This window comes from Pieris rapae, chromosome 12 (genome assembly GCF_905147795.1).
Source record: "Pieris rapae chromosome 12, ilPieRapa1.1, whole genome shotgun sequence".
Lineage (NCBI taxonomy): Eukaryota > Metazoa > Arthropoda > Insecta > Lepidoptera > Pieridae > Pieris > Pieris rapae.
In genome coordinates, this window is record NC_059520.1 from 7,687,374 (window position 1) to 7,710,049 (window position 22,676).

At 34.3% G+C, this 22,676-nt stretch overlaps 1 protein-coding gene across 3 annotated transcripts; it reads left to right on the forward strand.

Annotated features, from left to right (window-relative positions):
- The first annotated feature begins 2,928 nt into the window (after positions 1-2,928).
- On the forward strand, positions 2,929-6,756 carry LOC110999985 (chaetoglobosin A biosynthesis cluster protein C). 3 transcript variants are annotated; one of them, XM_022269296.2, is made up of 2 exons: positions 2,929-3,242; positions 4,681-6,756. In XM_022269296.2, exon 2 carries the CDS (start codon positions 4,687-4,689, stop codon positions 5,179-5,181), a length of 495 nt encoding a protein of 164 aa, XP_022124988.1. In that variant the 5' UTR covers positions 2,929-3,242; positions 4,681-4,686; the 3' UTR covers positions 5,182-6,756. The 3 variants fall into 3 exon arrangements, with proteins under 3 accessions (XP_022124988.1, XP_022124987.1, XP_045486445.1); XM_022269295.2 differs by lacking the exon at positions 2,929-3,242 and adding an exon at positions 3,266-3,968; XM_045630489.1 differs by lacking the exon at positions 2,929-3,242 and adding an exon at positions 3,989-4,094.
- The last annotated feature ends 15,920 nt before the right edge of the window (positions 6,757-22,676 follow it).

Sequence of the window (22,676 nt, forward strand, 5' to 3'; positions counted from 1 at the left end):
GACAACTGATAGCTGTAATCATTAGACTATGCTTGACATGACAGGGAAACACAATAAAATAATAAGGTTTAGCATCATTCATCACGCATGATGAAGTAGTAGCTCACATGATTTAGGTGAATCAGAGATAAAATTCTTCATGTTCGTGTATGTTCTAGCCATTTTGGTAACACAACATTTATCAGGCACAATATCATTTGGAATAGAACGCGGAACCAGCTGTCATTCCAGGTAGTTCCGATCCGTTCCGAATTAGAGAAGAGCGTACCTTTGAGGCCGAAAACGCACTTGAGAACCTCCTGGTGTCGCGGGTGTCCATGGGCGGCGGCTGCCCTATACTTTAAGGTCTCTGCCTGCTTATCTCGTCTTATAAAGATTACATAAAAACAAATTAATATTGGATAATTAATACCCGTTACATTTAAGACAATGCAATAGAAAAAGCGGCGATGCTCTTTACCAGTATTAGACAAGACTATTAGAAAAAGAGAAGCTCACGTTAAAGATCTATGTTTCAGCAAGTCCAAGTATTGAGATAGTGCCAAACTGTTGTATGACAATGGAGGAATTTCGCAGTGGAATCGAAGCCAACTCATGACTCACGGGCAGACGGGTTTAGCCCGTGTGTTTTTTGTGATAACACATGAATGATAGCAATATGCATAGCCATTGCCCTCATTGATAAGTTGGACTGCTAAGGTCAAAAAGGTACATGCCCGTGCCCGTGAACAGAAGGGGCAGAATAAGGGCAGAATTAGCCTATTTTTAAATGATTACTTCTCTATATATTCGCAAGCAAAATTGCAATACTTAAATTAAATGTTAATAATTAATTTAAATGAATTTAATTATTTATAGTTTCTATTTTTATGTGCGAATTCGAGCCAGGTATTAATTAGTGGAAATTTAATAATATATGGCGCACAATAACAGTGTATTTACCTTTAATAGAGACGTCTTATTGAAAATGTTCTTATGTTAAATATATTAATTTTAAATTACTTATTAGTTAAGTTGGGCTAGATGTTAAATTGTGTCTTTGTACACAATTTAAATTTACAAGAGACAATTTATAAAAAAATACGATTTATATTAAGATTAGATTAAATAAAAAAATAAGTAAAAAAAATAAAAAAAGATTTTAATAAAACTAATCATTACCCGACAACCGACATCCAGTAAACAAAAAGAATTCTCGAATCCATTTCATGAAATACAAAACTTTCATCAAAATCAAACCGATTGATCGATTCTCTTACACGCAGAGAAGATTTATGTACATATATATATTAAGTTGTACTAATATGTAGACTAAGACATGTATAGTATGAATCAAAATACAGTCCAAATCTTTTATAAAGACATCGAAGGCACTACTCATATTTCGTCGTAAAATAGTCACAACTGTTTAATTTAGCCGGGACCTTTGATTTTGGTCAATATGGGTCGGGTCTATATCGATTTTGACTGATGTAAATAATTAACAATCGTAGATTACACCAATGGAAATTAAATATACAATCGCATATGCATTTATAGTTGGTTAGTCAAACTTATTAAATTCTTATGGAATTGAAACTAATGGAGCCACAACTTTTTAGGTCTAGACCTCAGATTTCTGTACCGATTCCGAGTAGTCTAATCAAGTAGGTGTTTTTTTCTGTGTCAACACGCTGTCAAAGTTTGCTTCACCGTACAAATGTTAACACCATGTTAAATACGCACATGGACAGCAAGTCCATTATCAAGTAAGTACAATCCTATGGCCCCAGATGAGAGTCACAAACTTTGTGTAAAAAAAAGGCTTGTAATTATTGGGAAATATTCAAATAAGCTATGGTGTAAAACAATCATTTCCATGATTGCTTTAAAAATCCTCTATTTAAGGTCTATGCTATGTAACCTGGACCAAAATATCCTCAACAACACCCGAGTGATGACTAACCCCTGTTTAATACAATAGTCATGTAACCAATATTTATTTGGAAATATATTATGTTGACAACAAAAATTCTTTTCCTAACTTTACCAAGTCAAAGACAATTTTAAAGAAGTCTCCAGGCCTGTAGATGTAACTGAAATAGGATATAAATTTAAATTGAATTTCAGTGTTTTACTACAAAAAAATTGAGTTTATTTCTCATAATCTTTAAACAAGGTTAATCACCCATAATGATAACACAATGCACTCAGACTATATGTTAGTCATTTCGTAAACATCGAAAATAATAAAACTATATAAACAGAGGTTTAATTAATATGACACTATGAATACATAATAAAATGTATGTATGCAAAATAATTATCACCTAGAGTATTTTATATTTCAGCGCCAGCATATTACGGTATAAACATTTTCAACTAACTTCAGATTCGGTCACACTCCCGTATGTCAAAATTCATGTTTGACATACGGGAGTCATACTTGATGCTAAGTTTCGACTCCCTGATATCCGTAGTTATATTAATAACTGTATTGACAAAGATAAATAATAATAGGCCATCTGAGTGGTTGATAAAAATACTAAATAGTTATTATATATGTAGATAGTTTTTATTTAGAGTAAAACAAATTCATTGGTGGTAATAAACATCTTTTTTATTTATTATGAAACAAATCTTTATTTTTTTAATAGGTTTTTAGCAAGAAATTTTCTCTCTTTCGCAAGCGATGTTAACGTGTACTTAATACATTTTTAAGCGAACGCTAGCTAATTCTTGAAAACACGTCTCCTAATGATGTTCGCAATTAGCAGCGTAACAATGTTTCTAAATTGCTGTTGCTAAATGCATGTAGTACTCCATTTTACCCATTAATAATCAAAACAAACGCTTCAGAGTTGTTTCCACTCATAGAGTTGACGTAGCATTGAATAATAATATAAAAGTAATTTCAATGAAAGCATTACCGTACTCATTAAGCTTCAGAAATAATGACCACAGATTTGCATAATACTTTGTTCCAATTAATTATTCATAACGTAGCGACTCAAATGATCAATTATTGTAAACAGCCAGTACCTTTTGAGTACGTGTATTAGGACAAAAGGAAGGTGTTAATTAGTAGTGGACAAAAATAGTCGTGGCGGGCCCTGGGGCAGTGACGTCAACGCGCCAGGGCCGCGGGGGGCAAGACGGGCCCCGCGCCAGTGCCGCGCGCGCCGTCACACGAGACGCACGCCGCCGTTGCCTCCGCCCGCGCCGTCTGCTACCTCCACACCTCACCCTTCACTACGCCACCCGTGAGTACTCCCATTTCACCCTACACCCGCGAATCACCGAAAGCCACTTTCCACTCGCCGCTTCGCAAATCGCGTAAATAAAAAAATTGTTATTCAGTTTCACTCGTGTGTATGAGTTATGAACTACGCTTGCTACATATTAGACTTTGATATTATAGATATAGCATTGCTTTGGTCATAGATTAGTTACTGAGTCGAAGGAGCGTGGCAACCTTGGCGCATCGTGCAATGCAGCGGAGACCTTGCAAGTCACACGTCACAGTAACCTCGGCTCGCGCTGCTCGTGCCGCCACTCTGACGTATTTTAGCTATCTTTACAATAATTCTTTGTACGTCATACATTGCTCTGCGATCACGAGTAATTAGCTGTGTCGATATTTAGAAGTCACAATGTACTTAAATTAATTTTTTGCTGACGGAACGACACAGCGGAGAAGCAACGTAGTTAAGATAAAAAATAAGACGCGGTCACTCAAGGACGGTCGACTGCCATCGAGTGGTATTTCCCGTTTGAGAAGTGGCACAGTACACTAGTCACCAATGACGTCCGCGGTGCAATGAGGCTGATTGCGGTAGGGAATTGTATCAAATTAACGCAACGAAGGCCTGAAGGTGCAGAGGGCCTCAGTTTCCCGAGTTATCGCAAAGGAAAAACACGCCATACTTTATCGTGTGTTGTGCTCGCTATCAGCTGTTGGGACGATGCGGTGCGCGGCCGCTAACTCGGTTAGTGATTTCAAGCAATTTTCATCCTTATGTCGACGTAGGAGCATTCGTGATCCGTTAATTACTGTTGACTAAGAGCAAGTGCGTCAATAAATAGCTATATATTTTTGCTTATATTATACCATGGTTAGTTGAACACTAATTAATATGCAAATAGGTCTTTTCACACTTTTTGTAATTGATATTTTTTTGTAATTTACGTAATAATGTATTTTTAAGTAACTTTTAAATAACAGCGGATTCAAGTCCTCGAGTCATGCGCTCAATACAGTTAGTACCACAATTAAATATATATAATACATTACGAATAAAACCAAATATAAAGCTAAAATCAACAAATGTTTTCTCGTGAATGTGTCTTGAATTGCACACGAAGTCGCAATAAGCCCAGAGTTAGTTATTTACATATTCATAAGTGCTGCTTAAGTAACATTGAAGATAGCCTCTAAACGTCTTTACTCACATTTTTTACCTCGGTCCGACATTGATCAGAGTTTACAAAACCGGTAGGCCGCCGTTACCCTTCACAGAGCAACTGAGATGGCAAAACATTTCCAGAAACTTAACTCTATAAGTATACCGATAAAAACAAATTAATTGTCTATGATATGGCGTGAACAGAAAATGTAATACCGTTGAAATAGCAAAAAAAACGTGTCCTAAATGAATCTATATATATATTTATTATATCACAAGTGTTCTTATTTCACAGATAATCATGGTGAGAAAATACGAAAGGATAAGCGGACGCCAATCATGGAGCGAAGAAGAAATGGCGAAAGCCGTCGCTGCCGTGGTGTCAGGTAAGATGGGATACAAACTCGCTGCCAGGACCTTCCACATACCACGGTCCACCCTCCAGAGACGAGCAAGTAAAGTTCGCTACCAGCAGCCGGATGATCCTAAACCTCTAATGGGACATTACAGAAGAGTCTTTACAGACAGTCAAGAGAAAGATTTAGTTGGATATATAAAGAGTATGGAGCAGTACTTCATGGGTGTCACAAGGAGGGATATAAGGGAACTGGCATTCCAATACGCGGAAGATAATCACCTGAATCATCCTTTCGATGTTAACGCAAGAATGGCCGGAGAGGACTGGGTGCGAAACTTCTTGAAAAGAAATCCTGAATTGCTTAACAAGCCAGATAAGGAGTTCGAACTCGAGCCCGTAAACTTCGATCAGTTCTATCACTTCATGTGTCAATCATGATGATTTGGGCACTATCAGCTGGCTAACTTTAAGCAAAGGTCATTGCCCACCCGCTAGGGCCTCACTTAGTTCCAAAACGTGAAACGTTAGCATAATACTATCATAATTATTGTACCCTTTTTAATATTGTTTACTTTCCTAATGACCTTAATGCAAGGCGATCTGATTTCCTTGTGATTAATGCTAAAGATACATTGCTAGGGAAGGTGAACGGTGATTGTATAAATTTAAAATGGGATAAATTTCGGTAATTTTATAAATGTTTTAAACTGGATTAGGTAATGACTAATGAGAGCAAAGCTCTGGAAAAAATTACGTACATAAGTTTAATGCCATTTTAGTTATGTGCTTGGGTACTTAGTCTAATTGTAACTAATATTTGAATTATATTTTATAGTTTAAATTATGTTATTTAATAATAATAGCAAAATTACGGGCTGTGATAAGGAGAAATAGTAAAATATGGGAACATATCATCGATTGATGTGTAGGCAATTTTTGTAGTGCTAAGCAAATATATTTAAAAAACAACATAAATTATTGCATTTTAAAATAATCTAGATTTTATTATTATAAAAAAAAAATTGATATTGTTCTAAATATTCCTGCGTTTTGACTAACAAAAGTTATGTTCTCTAAGTGTTTAAAATTGTTTCAAAATGGGCTCTTCATTTGTTTTAAGTGTTGTTTTGGTTTTATAATATAAGAATTGTGATATAAGAGACAGTTATATAAGTCGTTTTAATAGGCTACATTTTGTAAATTAGAAACCTTTTTGTATTTTTCCTAATTGCCTATTTCTCTAAACGATGTTGATTACTAGATTTTCCGTAACTACGTATTTCTAATGTACAGTTTGGACTTGCAACGAATAATCGGTTGCTATTCGGCGTATACGGCTACTTTTATTACATTCGGCCGAATATCTACATATTATTCGGCCGAATACCGAATACTTAAATAATATATTTTGGCATAGAGAAATAATTGATAAATGAAAAATTTAAATTGATTGATTACGTAAATATTCATATTTTCATTTCTGTTATAATCATTTAAGTAGTCATGCAGTCCGTTAGCAATATATCGCGCAGATTAAGAGCGGACGATGAGTTCATTAGATCAAAACATAGGAGCGCGAAACAATCACGTCTGTATTTCTTTTAAATACAAGTTTTTGGCGCTTAAATGTAGCCGAATACTTTTGGCTAATATTCGGTCAGGGGCCTCGCCGAATATTCGGTATAATGCCGAATATACCATTCGTTACAAGTCTAGTATATATACTTAATTTTACTTATTTCCTTTTTTTATATTCAATACATAAACAAGATGTCCTTTATAAAATCAACTTCGTTTATCATTACCAAAATTTAAATTTTTTACCCAACAATGTTACCTGATTTGAGTTTTGATCTCTTAAATTTAGTTTTAGTAAAGATATATTTATTTATACGATCGGTAACGGAAATTTGCTACCATGGAATACTGTTGTATGCCAAACTATGTTATTAATTTTAAAAACAATTTTATCAAGTACTTAAGTTTCAAATCATTAAAAGTTTTTAAATTTTATCTTGTCTATTTCATTTTGAGGTATGTTTTTATCATAGCCGTCCTTTTTAAACACAAATTATTTTTTATATACGATATGTCTAAGTGATTTACAGCATTCGTGGAGAGACTTTTTTTATGGAACAGGCAGAAAGCCAATGGACACTCAATGTCGCGAGTGCGACGCCGGCATTTTGTCAAATAGTATGCTCTTTTTTGAAGGACCATTACGCTTAAACCCAATAACCTTACTCGATCCATTTTTGACCATCTGAGATAGACATCTTAATCCAAATGTTGTAAGCCAATAACGACGGATTGTAATAGCCATCTGTACAACAATATCATACAAGCTATCCATGGTAGATCGAATCGATATTTGTGGATAGACCGTTGTATGAAAATAACAGTTCAACTTTGCCAATATCCCATCTTATTTTTTTTTAATGTCGCTGAAAATGGATTGTCTTCGTAGGGTTTGGTTATTGGGATGCAGATAGGACATCGATCGACTGCCACGGTCTGACAATCCACAATCTCGGTTTTTTTTTCTATCTAAGATTGTAGATACATTATTGGGTTCCGGCGTAAGTCGAATTAGTATTTATTAAATATATTCTTTTATACAATACATGTACAATTGAAAGCAAAAAAGCTGGTTATTTTGACAATAGTCGTAAAGTGTCATCCTCTAAATATCCCTATAACCTATTTATTTCAATATGTACTCTTATTTTTAGGGGACATTCAAGTGTTACGTAAGCACTGTAGGGGGGGCGGGGGGGTCTTTGATTTTCTTATTTGGTGATTACGTCAACAGCAGTTTACTTTTATACAGATTACCCACTCATTGTCTACCCTTAAAACGAACTGCATGTTCGAGGATTCCAACAAAAAAATAATACGTTTATGTGCTATTATTTTTGTGAACTTACTTACTTTTGCTGAGAAGAGGATGGAGGGGAGGGGGGATAAATTGCAGTAAATCTGCTTACGTATCACTTGACGTATAAATTATCCTTATATGTAACTAACCCGAAACATTGTCCTGTACACACGTCTAAAAACAAAAACAAATCATATACTTGCTTATATTTATTTACAACACACATTTATACAGTAAATAGAAAATTAAGAAAGTTTGGTCCCTGTGGCGGTGTACCAGTGTGTGAGGAAATTCTGGCAGCATTTACTCGCTGCGATACTCATTCGATGAGATAGAGGATTGCACCAGCTGAGGTCACCACCATCACCAGGCGCCAATCTTTAATTAACGCCTGTGTACTTGAACCCCACAACCCAAGAGTATCTACTCCAAAGGGCACAATAGAGGAAGGAATCATCTAATTGGAAGTCTAAACAATCCACTTGAACAGTAAATTCGAGAATAGATTATCGATAAAAACCAGTTCAGCTGTTTGAAAGGAGTTTAATTATAAACACAAGCACAGACGATAGAAAATAATCTCAATACTTCATTTATTAAATATAATATTTTCATGGTGTTCTTCTTCGTCTAAGACGGTTATGTATTGGACTGCACTAAGTTCTTTTTTACTGTATAAATGTCGCAGCCAATTATCTTAGTTCCATTCGCAGCTTCTTAACAAATCATTTATTCCAATTATACCACCTAAAATTGAACTTTGAATGTTAAATAAAATATAAATTATATATGCCCCTTCCAGAAGGTAGTTTCGTGTGGAGAAGAATGGTTAAAACTCTACACTTACTCTTTTAAAATAGGATTTACAATATTTGTATGCATTAGTTAAATAATTATATGTGAAGACAATGTACTTCTAGAATAAAACTATTATGCAGATCAATTATTGCATTGTTAGTATACATGTTCCTAACATATTTACAAATATCGAAACCGTAGAATATTACATATTAAGGAATAATAATAAAAAAAATATGCGTAGTGTATGTAACGACATTTAATAAACTGGCTGGCTATTACTTAGGCAATTCGAACCATAAAGTGACCATGTAACAGAAATAAAAGAGATGAGACATCTGACATAAATTATATTTCTTAAAAAATTTAGTTGCTTGAGTCAGTCACATTCAAATTCAAATAATTATTGTCACCAGTCTATTCCGTTTTACTTGTTGTTTTTCATTAAACTTGGGTAAACATGATCAGAATTGTGGTTTACTGGCGCTATATTGACAGTAAGTGTTTCGTTTCGAGTTTGAGAGTGGCAGAAAGTAAAATTGAATTTAAATTAACAGTAGGCTAGGCAAGTAATGAAACGTCATCGATCTAAGTCGTTATCCTAGCTGTTTGATCAACTGGCTGGATATCTGTCAGGCCGTTAGTTAAACGGCGCTATTTACTAAAGAAGCTAGGCTGTTGATGAAAGGCTAATTAATCTAGTTGGCTGCGACACAGATGAAATGAACAATGATGATTTTACAGCAGAGTTGATTTGATGTACCTGCTAATATTATTAATGGCTCAAAATGCATTTTACGTCGTGCCAGTGATTTAACAATGAAAGACTTAAAACGTCACTCTGCTACTAAATCGTGGAGTACATTTATTATAAAAATGTCGTAACATTAATGTCTCAATAATAAGTTTTTGTACGCGATCATATAAGCCAAGGTCATATTAGCTCCACAGATATTGAGAGAACTACAGCGAACTTGCATCAAAAATATAGTAACTTCATTAAATGTTGTAATCGTAAATACGCCTAAAAACTGTTGCTTATAACAATGGTTAATCATCTTAGGACAATTGGCCCACTGAAAACCCATGGCCTTATATATAATTTTTAAGTAAATTAAGCCATTTTTAATTCTCTGACAATTTTTTCTTATATTACATATTTTTTGCTTGCACTTACGGTCAATCCCAACCCAATAATTGTTTGTTGATTAATACAGTCGATAAATTTTCTACACACACTACTGTTGAGGCACTTTGGCCCCTTGAATGTCATAAATGTCATATCTTATCATAAGACGAAATGACACTGGTTCTCCTTTCTTCCTAGCATCTTTCTATATACGATTGGACTAAACATACTGACGAATCACAATAAAACAAAAGGCGCTATTGCTACGTTCTCCATTTTCACTTTTCATCCATGCGTACTTCAGCAAAACTCCCTAATTATCATCGCCATAGAACGCATTAGTCGAAACCGCATGGTAAATCTAGTTAAGCTAGACGCCATTCCGTTTAATCAGTACTTAGAGTTAACAAGTGTAACTAGAACAGTGTTTATACAACTTCTGAAACACCTACTTAGTAATTCCACTTCAGAGATCATTCATAAGCTCTTGTAACTTTTGTGCGGATAATTGTATATGTACTGTATACATAAGCTATCAAAGGTCTTATTAATAATGTAAACCTTAATATTTATTTTAATACACCACATTATATATTTTCTACAGTATATGTTACGATATATCTAATCTTAAATACATAACAACTACATATTATTATTATTTATAATTCCATTTTTAATAGAAATAATTAATTTGGAAGATTTGTTTTAAAGCAAAGGAATGAAAGAAAGGAATGAATGAAGAACTATGCAAAATTCTTAGTGTAATTCCGGCTAGAGATCTCCGATCTTTGTGATATCATTTTAAATGTCATAAGCCGCTGATGGCCTGACGGGTACCTGAGTAAATCCTGTACTAATGAATAAAAGGTATCGAGTGAATGATCTTTGAATACTTTCAATGTGTTGCAACGAATCGAAGTGCTAACGTATTCAATATGACTACGCATACAAAACAGCGTTATACAAAATTATTTAGTTTTGCTGCCAAAACGATCTGAATTCTTGTTTAAAAAATCCGATTATCGTGCGGATGCGGTGACTACCTACTTGAGATATATTAATTACGCCCAAGTCTCGAATCTTCTGAACCTCCTTTAATGGTACGCCGTCGAGCGATTTTCAGTAGCTATCGTAAATAACAGACATCAGAGTTCGGCTTGTAGCCTAAGGGTGAGATTCAACCCTTATTTCTGGCGATCTAATCACAGCTGTGCAAGAGTAGATTTCTCTTTCTATGGGCGCATCTGGCACATCCGGTGAATGCGAACATCGTGAGGAATCTGACATGTCTTAGCCTAGAAAATTTGTGTGCATGTCATACAAGGCTGATTATGTATAAAATTATTATCCAAGAAACGTCTTCAATCTGAGGACGATGTCTATGTGGTTGTAACGCCACTGGATTATTATCGTTACGATGCTATGAAAACCATTGGTACCTTAGTCCATTAAAACTTGTTTTAAAACATTACTTCGTCTGAAAATCTACAATTATTTATCTTTGTGCAAAGGCAAAATAGTTTCCATAAATATTCAAGTAGGTTTAGGATAATTCTACTGTGTTTAACTGTACTCCTTTAACATAGAATATATTATCGGTAAATAAATTCTTTATACCTAAATCTAGCCTATGTGAGCTTACAACAAAGTTTGAGACCGTCTCAAGTCTCCCAACGATAGATCTTTTCTAAGCATCTCATTATTCTTTTCCGCCATGCGCTTTGTGCGGACCTTTGAGAGATAACCGTACGTTGTTATTAGGGTATATTTCTTCAAAAACATTTTTACATCAAAATACAACCGTTTTCTGCTGTACAAGTGTTTCTTGCGCACATAGAAAGTTTTCTATGTGTATACAGATTGTAGGCATTATAAGCTATGGCAGAAATGTGAGCGGAAATGAAAAGCTTAATTAATTAGTACCTGTAGTTATATATTTAGCAAAGTCCACTTCTGTCCGAGCGTCTCGATGTTTAACCACCCCGAGGCAATCCAATTACATGTCAGATGTTCAAAGGCAAGTTTCAAAACTCCGCCTCACCGCACTCCTAAAAGAGAACCAAACAGTGCCGGATCACAATAACGTGGGGCCCGAATACGAGGCCCCTAAGACAGACGATAACAAGCTGTCATCAGCAGCATCAAAGAAATAAAAAAGAGAAAATTACATATTCTTATACAATTCTTATTCAATTTCTTCAACTTCAACTACGATACATTACAAACATATTGCCGAGAATTGATTGCATCAAATGATAAGAATGTGTACATCACTAAACATCTCACATATATACTGTACAAATTCAAATTCAAAAATGTTTTATTTATGTAGAAACATAATGTACACTTATGAACGTCAAAAAAGCAATATACATAGAATGCTTCTAATTTTACATTTACTGCCAGTTCTCAAATCAAGGGCGTAGAACGGTGAAGAACTGGCAATAGACTACATTATTAACTAGAAACACAAAGGATACATCTTTTGACGGTTATTAAGCTACGCGTTGATGGCCATAAATGGGAGAAATCTTATAAGTTCAATCCTGCTCTGTGACCCAAGTTCTTGTAAATTGAAGAAAAGCCAATGCTTCTTCCACCCTCGTTAGCTATCCGTAATGCTATTGAGACGTCCAATTTATGAAATGTAGTTGTCAAAGGTAATTGAAATATCCATTTTCGTTTGGAAGTTTGTTGTGCCGCCTCTGGGGCTTCGTAGGTAATGTATTGTTTGTATAACGAGGTTCTGGCTTCCATTTCTGGAACAATGATAAAGCGGTAATTAGTAGAAGTAAATAACGCATATGGAAGTAACAGGAAACAGGATACACTCTGTAATCTGTTGCTTAGTTGGTATCACACGGTAAACCCGGAGATCTAGAGATCGATTCAAGCAAATAACGGCCCAGTAAGCTATCTCTATCCATTTTTGACAATCTGAGATAGACATCTTAACCCTAATATATATAAAAGTGTGCCAATAACTAATCGACGGTTAGTAATAGCCATCTTTCGATACAAGCTATCTTTGGTCTGATCGGTCTATGTGGATAGACATTTGTATCAAAATAACAGTTCTACCGTGCCAATGTCCTATCTTAAGATTTTAACTTACACAAGTTTTTAATTAATTTAAGAGCTATTTGATATGTTTTAAACATAGACATGTATATTTTAATATTACTTGTTCGTTTTTTTTTAATTTATTTGGATTATATTGATTATCACATACATTCTATCCGTCGCCAAAAATGGGTTGTCTTTGTAGGGTTTGGTTATTAGGATGCAAATAGGAGATCGATCGATTGTCACGGTCTAATCTGAGATTGTCTTCAATCAGAGACTGTGGATTAATTATTGGGTTCGGGCGTTAGGCTACGTTAGTATTTGCATCTTGCACTTAGTGACAAAATTTGAAATTTTGATTCACTGAATATACCTTCGATTCGTCGAAATAGATACATTATAAGAAAATCTGAAAGTACTCCGAATAAAATATACTCGACTATTTACAGTCTACAGCTAAAAAGCCTTTCAACTCACCGCTCTCGTATCAAAAGCATAATTGCTTTTCAAATAGCGAAATGACGGACGGACTACTTTTAAACTTAGCAATAGCCAATGTGATCCAAGGGAGAACTCTTCAATATTTATTCTCTGCTTTATTTATTTAAAGAAGAATCCTCTCAGCTTTTATGTATTTTAAATCAAATTCAAATTCATTTATTCAAAAATCATTTATTTGGGTCAAATAAAGAAACTTTTTATTTTATTTATTTATTTTATTATTATTTATGTATTGTGTATAATGTACACTTATGAACGACAAAAATGAAATATACATTGAATGCTTCTTATTTTAAATACGACGAAATGATGTGTTTTCATCGCCAACTTCTCTTTGATAAATGAAACTGATACAAACTAAGGCAAAAATAGGGCACCCACAGGATTATTGATTACAGATACTTATTTATTGATCTACAATTTTCACAATAAATATAATTTCTTACGTCTAAAACCATTCTTATTGACAAAAAGCACACTTATATTTATTTAGGGCCTGTTTCACAATGTATGGATAAAGTGCCAAATAGCTATGCAACACATAAATTATTCGAAAGATAAAAGTTCCAAATAAGATACTTCACATTTCATGACATATAGCGTAATCTGACAGTCGTGAAACGCAAAAATACTATTTATCCTACCAATAAGTAACAAATAGCTTATTTGGAACTTATCCGGACATTGTGAAACAGGCCCTTAATGTGCTCCTGAAGACTGTTCAAGAATATAACAGTTTTTTTTATATAGAACAAACAGGCAGGAGGCTTACCAGATGTCTAGTGATTGATACCGCCTGCCATGGACGCATTGGTTTGCTCGACTACTACACATTTAAATGACTCTGTAACAGACCAAAATACTTGAATTCAATTCACGTTTCTATTCGTTTTATTTAAATGATTTACTGAAAGGTTTAACAGGCGTCCAGTTGCGATTCGCTTATTTTAATAAAGTTTACTCAGCCAATTATAACTGTTAATCAATTGCTAATAAGAATTGAACTTATTCGCGTTTTTTATTACTTATTTGGAATTTAATTTGTTTATATTCTGAATTTCAGAGTACTTTTTAAAATGTGATTTGTATAATACATAAATATTTAAGTTGATAGAAGACATAATTACACTCTTAAAATATCTTTGATATTTAAAAAAAGTATATAGTACCTAATTTTTCCTTCAACTAAATGCCCTTTGAGACTTGAGATGCTTTAAAAGGTTCAAAAGAAAAACTCGTCCAATGTCCATTTTCCACGAGGTAAGGAAAATGACGCCACAAATTTTCCGAATTTGTTCACGGGTAACAATAGGCAAGTTATTCTTTTGTTGTGAGAACAATTTTAAATATTTTCGTGCGACCTTCTCACTAAACCTTTTTTGTGAGTGGCAGAGGTATTATGTCGAAAAACATTATAGTGTGGTAAATTTAACTGACATATTCATAGTAATATAAATAAAGTCCACAATATACCTATACTTTAAATAAAAAACGTGGCAACGAAACAAAACACTCCATATAAATGTATGATACTTTAAGCCGGCGTAGTTTTATAACGTTAAGTTAACCAGACCAATAATATAAAGAACTTTTATATGTTCAGGAATCAGGTATATAACTGGCACAAAACAAGAACAATACAAAAGTTTAATAAAATGCAAGTGAACGCAATAAAACGAAAAATTGCCGTGCCATGGCTACTCGAGAGACAAAAGCTCACCGCGAGATAAATATTCATGTAAAAAAGTACTGAAAAACATTTGAATGTGAATTCTATCATCCGATATTTAAATCTGGCATGGGGTGTGCGGCCGGGCAGGCGAGAAATTTCCTCGGGCGAGGGCGGGCGGCGCGGGGCGGGCGGCCCGGGTAATTAGGCGGCCCGGCGGAGGCTGTATTGATCGCGCGGTCTCCTAGCAACGCGTGAGATGGCAGCACGGCCCTCGCACAGGCACACGACGCTTTTTGTTCAAGTTCGCTCTAGGTGCGAGCGTTTTGATGTAATCTCAAAGGAAATGATTCAATTCGATTCGCTTGCTATGTTCAGCGAGAGATTATGATGCTATTAGTCAAAACGTTTTGGGACTAAGTAGGAAAATTCTTGGATTATTTCAATGGATTTGAAATACGAACAGCATTGTAGGGAAATTTAATAACGGTTCAGTCGTCGGCAGCAATCTAAGCCGAGGCTGTATAAACATAATTACAGAAATATTATGAAGAGATGTACATTTATCTCGATCATCCGGGGCATCCGCTGCGAGGCACGTCTCGCTTGTTTGTTTCTCTATACAGTACCTCTATACCTTACTTCTATAGTGCATTAAGTATACAAACTTTAATTATTTTAATAAAACAAAGCACTGCAGATGCAGGACCGGGAAGGCAAGGGTTAGTTATAAAGTTAGATGATAGGTTAGGTTAGTTACATTGAATAATAATAATAATGAGAGTTTATTCATGACAGCATTCAAACGATTCTTACGTAATAAAAATTTGATTTGAGCGTTAAAACCTTAGGTTCCATTTCTGTAAGCGCATATTTTCCGAGATTTAGGCAAAATGTAATAATAATAACAGCCTCTGTGTGCCGCAATTTATGTGGCATATTTCAGCCTGTTTTCTACTTATAAGTTTTCTCCCTATAAAATGGGGAAATAACAATAACTCTTATTAGTATTTTTAATCTAAAGATATTTTCAATTGCTTTTGTGCCACCATAACATCAATTATGGTTTTCTTTATTTTTAATCCACAAGCAAATGGGGACAAGATGCTTAGATTTTACATATTGTAAACTCTTCTTAGTCCACAGATAGATAAAACGTTGTGAAGAGCCAAATAAATATGATATTTTTGTAGAATATAACAAAAAAAAACATTTCTTGTAACACTTATTTATTCTCAATAATTGTTCAAGGATCCAATGTTTGTGTTATGCGAGCGAACGTTCTAATAAAAAAACCAAACAAATAAAACTGCACTCTCACAAAGGTAAACATTTCCAGCGAAATTCTCATACAAGGAGAAAAATAAATATCGTTACATGCATTGGAAATGAGCAAGGGATACGAAAATTGCAATTTCCGACAAGTCTTTGTGCTTACGATCCTCAACGATGTGAAAAATGTATGCTATAAATTGCTACACGCTCGTAATTACTACTTATTTTGCAAGTATTTTACGGTTGATAGCACTTTTGTGGGATTCCTGTCAACGATAGTTGTGGCGTGAGGACTATTTTAAGGGCCTGTTTCAAAATGTATGGAATATATAAATATATATATCTTAATATATATATTTCTTGTGTGCGTGTGTATGTGACTGAACTCCTCCTAAACGACTGGACCGATTTAGACGAAATTTTTTGTGTGTGTTCAAGGGGATCTGGGAATGGTTTAGATTCACAATTTTGTCCGCTGGACAATGTTTTTTTAATTAATTTTCAATTTATTAGTTGTTGTTGATTTTGGAATGTTTTACATTGGATTCGACAGACGGCGCTACCATCGCAGTGTCAAATTTTAAATAATATTGGAATTTTAATTTTAGTCTGTCCCGAAATTTATAAAAAGTTTTGTTATCATTGTGTTATATCGTGTGTGACCATGTGCTGGATCGTTAGATATTGTCATAACATTTGAATAATAATTTTCATCAAAATGGCTTATTAAAAATTGAAATTTTGAAATTAAAGACGTGTAGACAGGACAACGTCTGTCGGATCCGCTAGTAAATTATAATTATATAGCAACACAAATTATTCGAAAGATAAAAGTTCCGAATAAGATACTTCGCGTTTAATGACGAATAGCGCTATCTGACAGTCGTTAAACGCAACAAACACTAGTTTATCCTACCAATAAGTAATATAGCTTATTTGGAACTTATCCGGACATTGTGAAACAGACCCTAAATATAATAAAATTAATATAATATTTGCATGCCTATTAAGTATTTATATAATTAATGTAATAACTGAAATATTTTATGGATTTAAGTCTTTTTCAAAAGAAGTTCAGAGTTCTCTTAACTAAAATTATGCCTCACTAATGTAGTTTAATATATAAATATTACAAATAATAAACTATTTTTTAGGGTTTGTAATCTTTCGTTACTGATGTCAATACATATAGTTTTTTTATAAAACATTATCATGGAAGCGTAAACAGTATTCTCATCAAAATGTAATATACTATCAACGCTACAATAAACTTCAATCAGTACATTAAAGGGAACCTCAAAGCTCCACGCTACAGATTCCCCGAAACACGGTATTAATTCGCAGTCCCGAATTGCAGTTAGTTATATACTGTTAATATATAATAATCCATGTATAAATGTTAGCTGACTGGAACATGTCGGCCCGGATGTAACTATTGGCAACAGCCACCCACTCCACCTCGAACTCCACACAGCCGATTCTAGGCATTACACTAACGTTTATATAGGCTAAAATTGACTGCAGAATAACCCCAGTTACGATTGTATCCCGTTGTCAATTGCATCACCTACTGCCACCTGATTCCAGTTGCCCGGGAGGGCGCCTGTGGCTGTTTGCTAGTTGCCTTCGCTTTGTGCCCCCTTAATAAGTTGCTATATTACCCTGTTGGTGATTGCAAACGACAGCGCTGATGTGTAGTAATTACTTTTTGAAATGATTGTTCGATATAGTCATTGTGTGATGAATCGGATTTACGCTTTCAAAAGCTCGCTTTGCTTTATAACAAAATATGCTTGATTTTAGAGTAAAAGTTTAAATATGCATACCTCAAGCCATTGCGTCTGTATTCAGGCAACACAATATTAGCTACAGACTTATATGTTTAATTTAAGGCACAGTATTAAATTTAATTAAGAAAAATATACTCGTATTAGTAATTTTAATTGAAATAAGCTATATATATATATATACATAGGCAAAGAATGTGAGTTAGAAAAAAGTACCAATGATGTAAACGCACGATCTATATATACCTAAACATGTATATATGTATGTTTTTATCTTTTAAGAAATAACTGACAATATATTTCTCTTTAATGATATATAAAAACATATACTCTGTTTAAATTAACACCAATTATATAGTTTCCGAAAGTACAAAGATCGACGGATACGCACGGAGATGATACAATGAAGCCGTGGAAATATTTAACAAATAGATGTATAAATCTTAGAAATTTCATGAACCTGCTTAATTGCTCACAGACAGGTGACACAACATTGTCTGGCATCCACACTGCTGTCGGAATTTTGTCAATGTAGGAATGCTTTGTTTAAAATACGTCTTGGAAATATAAACCTTATGAGGTTTACTAGCTTTATGTGTACATACTTACAAAGCTTCCAAATATCCAAATCATTTAAATACATAGAAGTTTCACTGTCTCTTGATTTCTTGTTGATTACATAATAGTTACATATGCGACTTGAGATGCTGCTGAAAAAGCTAAAGGCTCCAAATACAGTGGTCTAGGCTCCGAATATGATTTTGTCCCATTCGGTGTCGAGACTCTTGGTCCGTGGGGTCCTAGCGCGATAAGGCTTTTCAGGGAAATATGAAAAAGGTTAGTCGACATCACAGGAGAACGAAGAGCTGACAGCTATCTCGCACAAAGAATTAGTCTAGCTCTTCAAAGGGGGAACGCTGCCAGTATCTTCGGAACCTTGCCTAATGTGACTCCTTTTAGGATACGGATTTGGATTATATAATTATTATTAAAAGCAAAAAGCCCTAGTTCCTGCTTTAATCCAGGGCAAAATCTGAATATTACTGAATCTGCAATAAACGTTCCCTGTTATAGTCATTCTCGCTCAAAGGCTATAGTCCTTTATTTACCCAAACACCACACGTTTAATATACATTTTCTAATGAAACTATCCCCACATTGAGCCAGTAAACACGATGCCAAGTCAATTGAAATCACGTCTTTCGAAATATGAAAGAGAAAATGATTTATCTTAGACTTTTATGTGTTAAACATTGTTTAATAGAAAATGTAATTATAATTTTCCACCTGAATTTTCAAAGTTATCTGTTTCTCACTCTAAAGCCATGAATATACCAGATTGAGGTAGTTTACATGTGTTTTCTGAGGCTTCTATCTAAATTCTAGCTGCGAAATGTTTCTACGTGTAAGCTGAATCTGCCATTTGCTTCCCATCGGAAATGTAATTTTAAATTCATGTGTAAAACGGTGTAACGTTTTAAATTTAAACAATACCTCATTAATAAATTTATTCGTGTATCCTCTTGACAGTTATTAAACAGAATACATATAAGATCTTACATTAAAAAAGAAAAACTGTGAAAGCTTAATGTCTTTCGAGGAAAACTTTAGCGAAACCTTTGTCCCAAACACCTCAGTGGGAGGGGGTGGGTATAAGTGACTGACCCATTACGGCCAGCAAATGGACCCTGAGAAGACGAAGTTGGATGTCTTCTTAATGCACTGAAATTTCTTTGTTTAAACGAAAAGAATTTTTAGATTAAGGACCTGTTTCACAATGTATGGATAAAATACCAAAAAGCAACATATACATTATTCGAAAGATAAACGTTCCGAATAAGATACATCGCGTTTCATGAGGAATAGCGCTATCTGACATTCGTGAAACGCTAAAATACTGTTTATCCTACCAATAAGTAATGAATAGCTTATTTGGAACTTATTCGGACATTGTGAAACAGGGCCTGTTTATATGTATTATTATATATTTATGTGTATTTTTTAATCCATCGCTTGTAAAAAATAATAATAATAGTAATGTAAAAAAAGGTGGTAATAGATTATATTGTGGTATTTTGTATGAATCTGTTCCCAGAGGTTTACCCACTTTCTCGTACGGTGAAGGAAAACGTCAAGAGGAACCGACATGGCTTGAATAATCTTACTACAATGATAGGGCCACGGGCCATTGTCTCCTTAAACACAGTTAGTGCCACGTAGTCTTGGAATGCGAGGCTGTGGCTAAACAACGTATAGAAATCCTCGGAACACAACGGTCGCTTCGTGAAGCCTGTGAAGTGCCCAGGAAGTATCTGTGCTATTGGAAGGAGGAAGATAAGGAAGGAGTCCACATACCATACATACCAGCATGGCTTGGAAACAAAGAAAGAAAGATGGCTGTACGTACTTACTTTAAAAAATCAATGAAAAAAGACAAAGGAAATTTAATAGAGATTGGGTTGTGCCACTAAATTATTTATCACCAAGACGAATAGCAGTAATGATTAGGCTTTGAATGTGGTAATCTACCTATAATAACACGCAAGCAATACAAATTACAAACAAATTTTCAATTGCTACCCTTTTTTTTGTAGTCTGTCTGAGTTCACAATTAGTTAGGTAGTTAGGTATATAAGTATATTTTTTAATGTTTTTATATAGGATAATCGGTGTGGGTATAATTGTATCGTTCTATTGAATTAGTATTAACTGTTAAGACGGAATAATCATGTGGAATTAATAACTAAATAAAGAATGAATAATTTGTATGTAATTACAATACAAATACTTAATGACGTACTTTTGTAAGTTTTTTTATGATATGAGCTTGATGTTGATGCCAAAAAGTCTTTTATAGAAAAAGCTGGCCTGAGAAAATAAAGGAAACTCATTAAAATATACTATCTTAATAACATTATTATGATTAAAGATACATTTTAATATCCTACGATCAGAAACAGGTTAAATTACAAATATTATGTTATTGTGTTTTGAAAAACAATTGAATCAGAATTCTAAATGTCTGTGATTGGTCACGAATACTGTAGTACTTTCTGATTTGAGTACACAGAAGATTTGAAATTGAAGTTGTCCACAAAAGTGTTATATATTTTGATAGAGTTTATTGTATTTAATTGTTTGAAATTTCGGCGTTAGATTATATGCTTTAATTTATTAATTAAAAGAAGAGCAACGTTTATAAACGGAAAATCACGTTTGTGAAGGGGTTATATCAACAATTATTTAATTATTATTGAAATACCAAACAATGAATCTAAACATTCAATACTCCACGTTCCGTCCTAAAATAGCCCGGACATCAAATTTCCTTTGTTAAAAAATCGATTTGGCGAGGGTGCGTCCATCAAAAGTATATCTCGATGATATCCCTCCGGGCTGTGGGCTGCGGAGGATGGAACAGCCCAATAAATCACTAATAAGATTCATGGCTACACGTCACCCCACCCCTTTCGTGTTCCGCAACTTTTTGCGCTATCTTGTTTGGCTGACACGAAAATTGAAATTTGCGTATACATAAATAATTATACTTAGGGCCTGTTTCACAATGTATGGATAAAGTGCCAAATAACTATGCAACACATAAATTATTCGAAAGATAAAAGTTCCGAATCAGATACTTCGAATTTCATGACGTATAGCGCTATCTGACAGCAAAAATACTATTTATCATACCAATAAGTAACAAATAATTTGGCACTTTATCCATACACTGTGAAACAGGCCCTTAAGACTAATATTTGGGATAACTGTTAGGGTATAAAAGATACCTATTTCATTTAGTTTTCGTATGAAACTATATTTGTCCCGTAAATATTTCTACGTCTGGTTTTAACTTTACATAAATACGGCAATCTTTGTACACATATACAGACAATTACACCTAGAGCCTCTCGGTTATACCACGTGCTATAGCCATACTAATTGTATTTAACAACAATACTAGGAGATATATTACTATCAAAGGATTTAACCCTTATGATGCTAAGAATGGAATTTAAAGAATAAATCATAATTACAGTATTATTTCGTTTGTATAAACAATAAACTACATATATGTAATATTATGACTGTTTATTTAAAGGAACTCTTGACCTGCCCTGTCTTGTTCTGTTCTGTTCTGTCTTAAGTAATTTAATATTTCACTATTACCGATATGTCATGTGTATTGTCATGTATTATAATCCGAAATGTACTCTTTTTTAATATATAATAACCAAGTACTGTAAAGCTAACCAAATTAAAAACATCGTCTAAAAATATTTAAATCATAATGTTATCGCTAGCGTTGTTATACGCTCCTCTACGCTAAAACAACACGTTATGGGAACTGAAAGTGGTATAAAACGGAATAATTAAAAACCTTGTTAGTCTCAAAGCAATAAGGACCGGCAAAGAACGTCGCACAAAATAAAAATATGCTTTAGACGTTCCTGCGACCTGTATAAATGCAGGCACATTTGCAGGCGTCTGCCCCTTTATTGCCTGCCGTGCAAGACAAAAGGGGTAAAAGGGCGCTTGGGGAATATTAAAAAGAGTTTATCCTGTGTTATTCGTTAATTCAATTTTTTAGCTTAATCACCTGAGACGGTTAGAGAAGATTCAAACTGTTCTGAGTTAAACATATGTACAATTCGCGGTCGAAGTCGACTTTTGTTCTGCCAAAGTTGGAGACCTCGTCAAGTAGATTGGCTCCCAGTGAATACAGGCAGGTCAGGCAGGCCTCTCGTACTGGAGAAAGACGGATGAGCCTAACGTCCAGATATGGACTAAAAAGATGATGAGGAGATTATCATTACTACATGTTTCTCT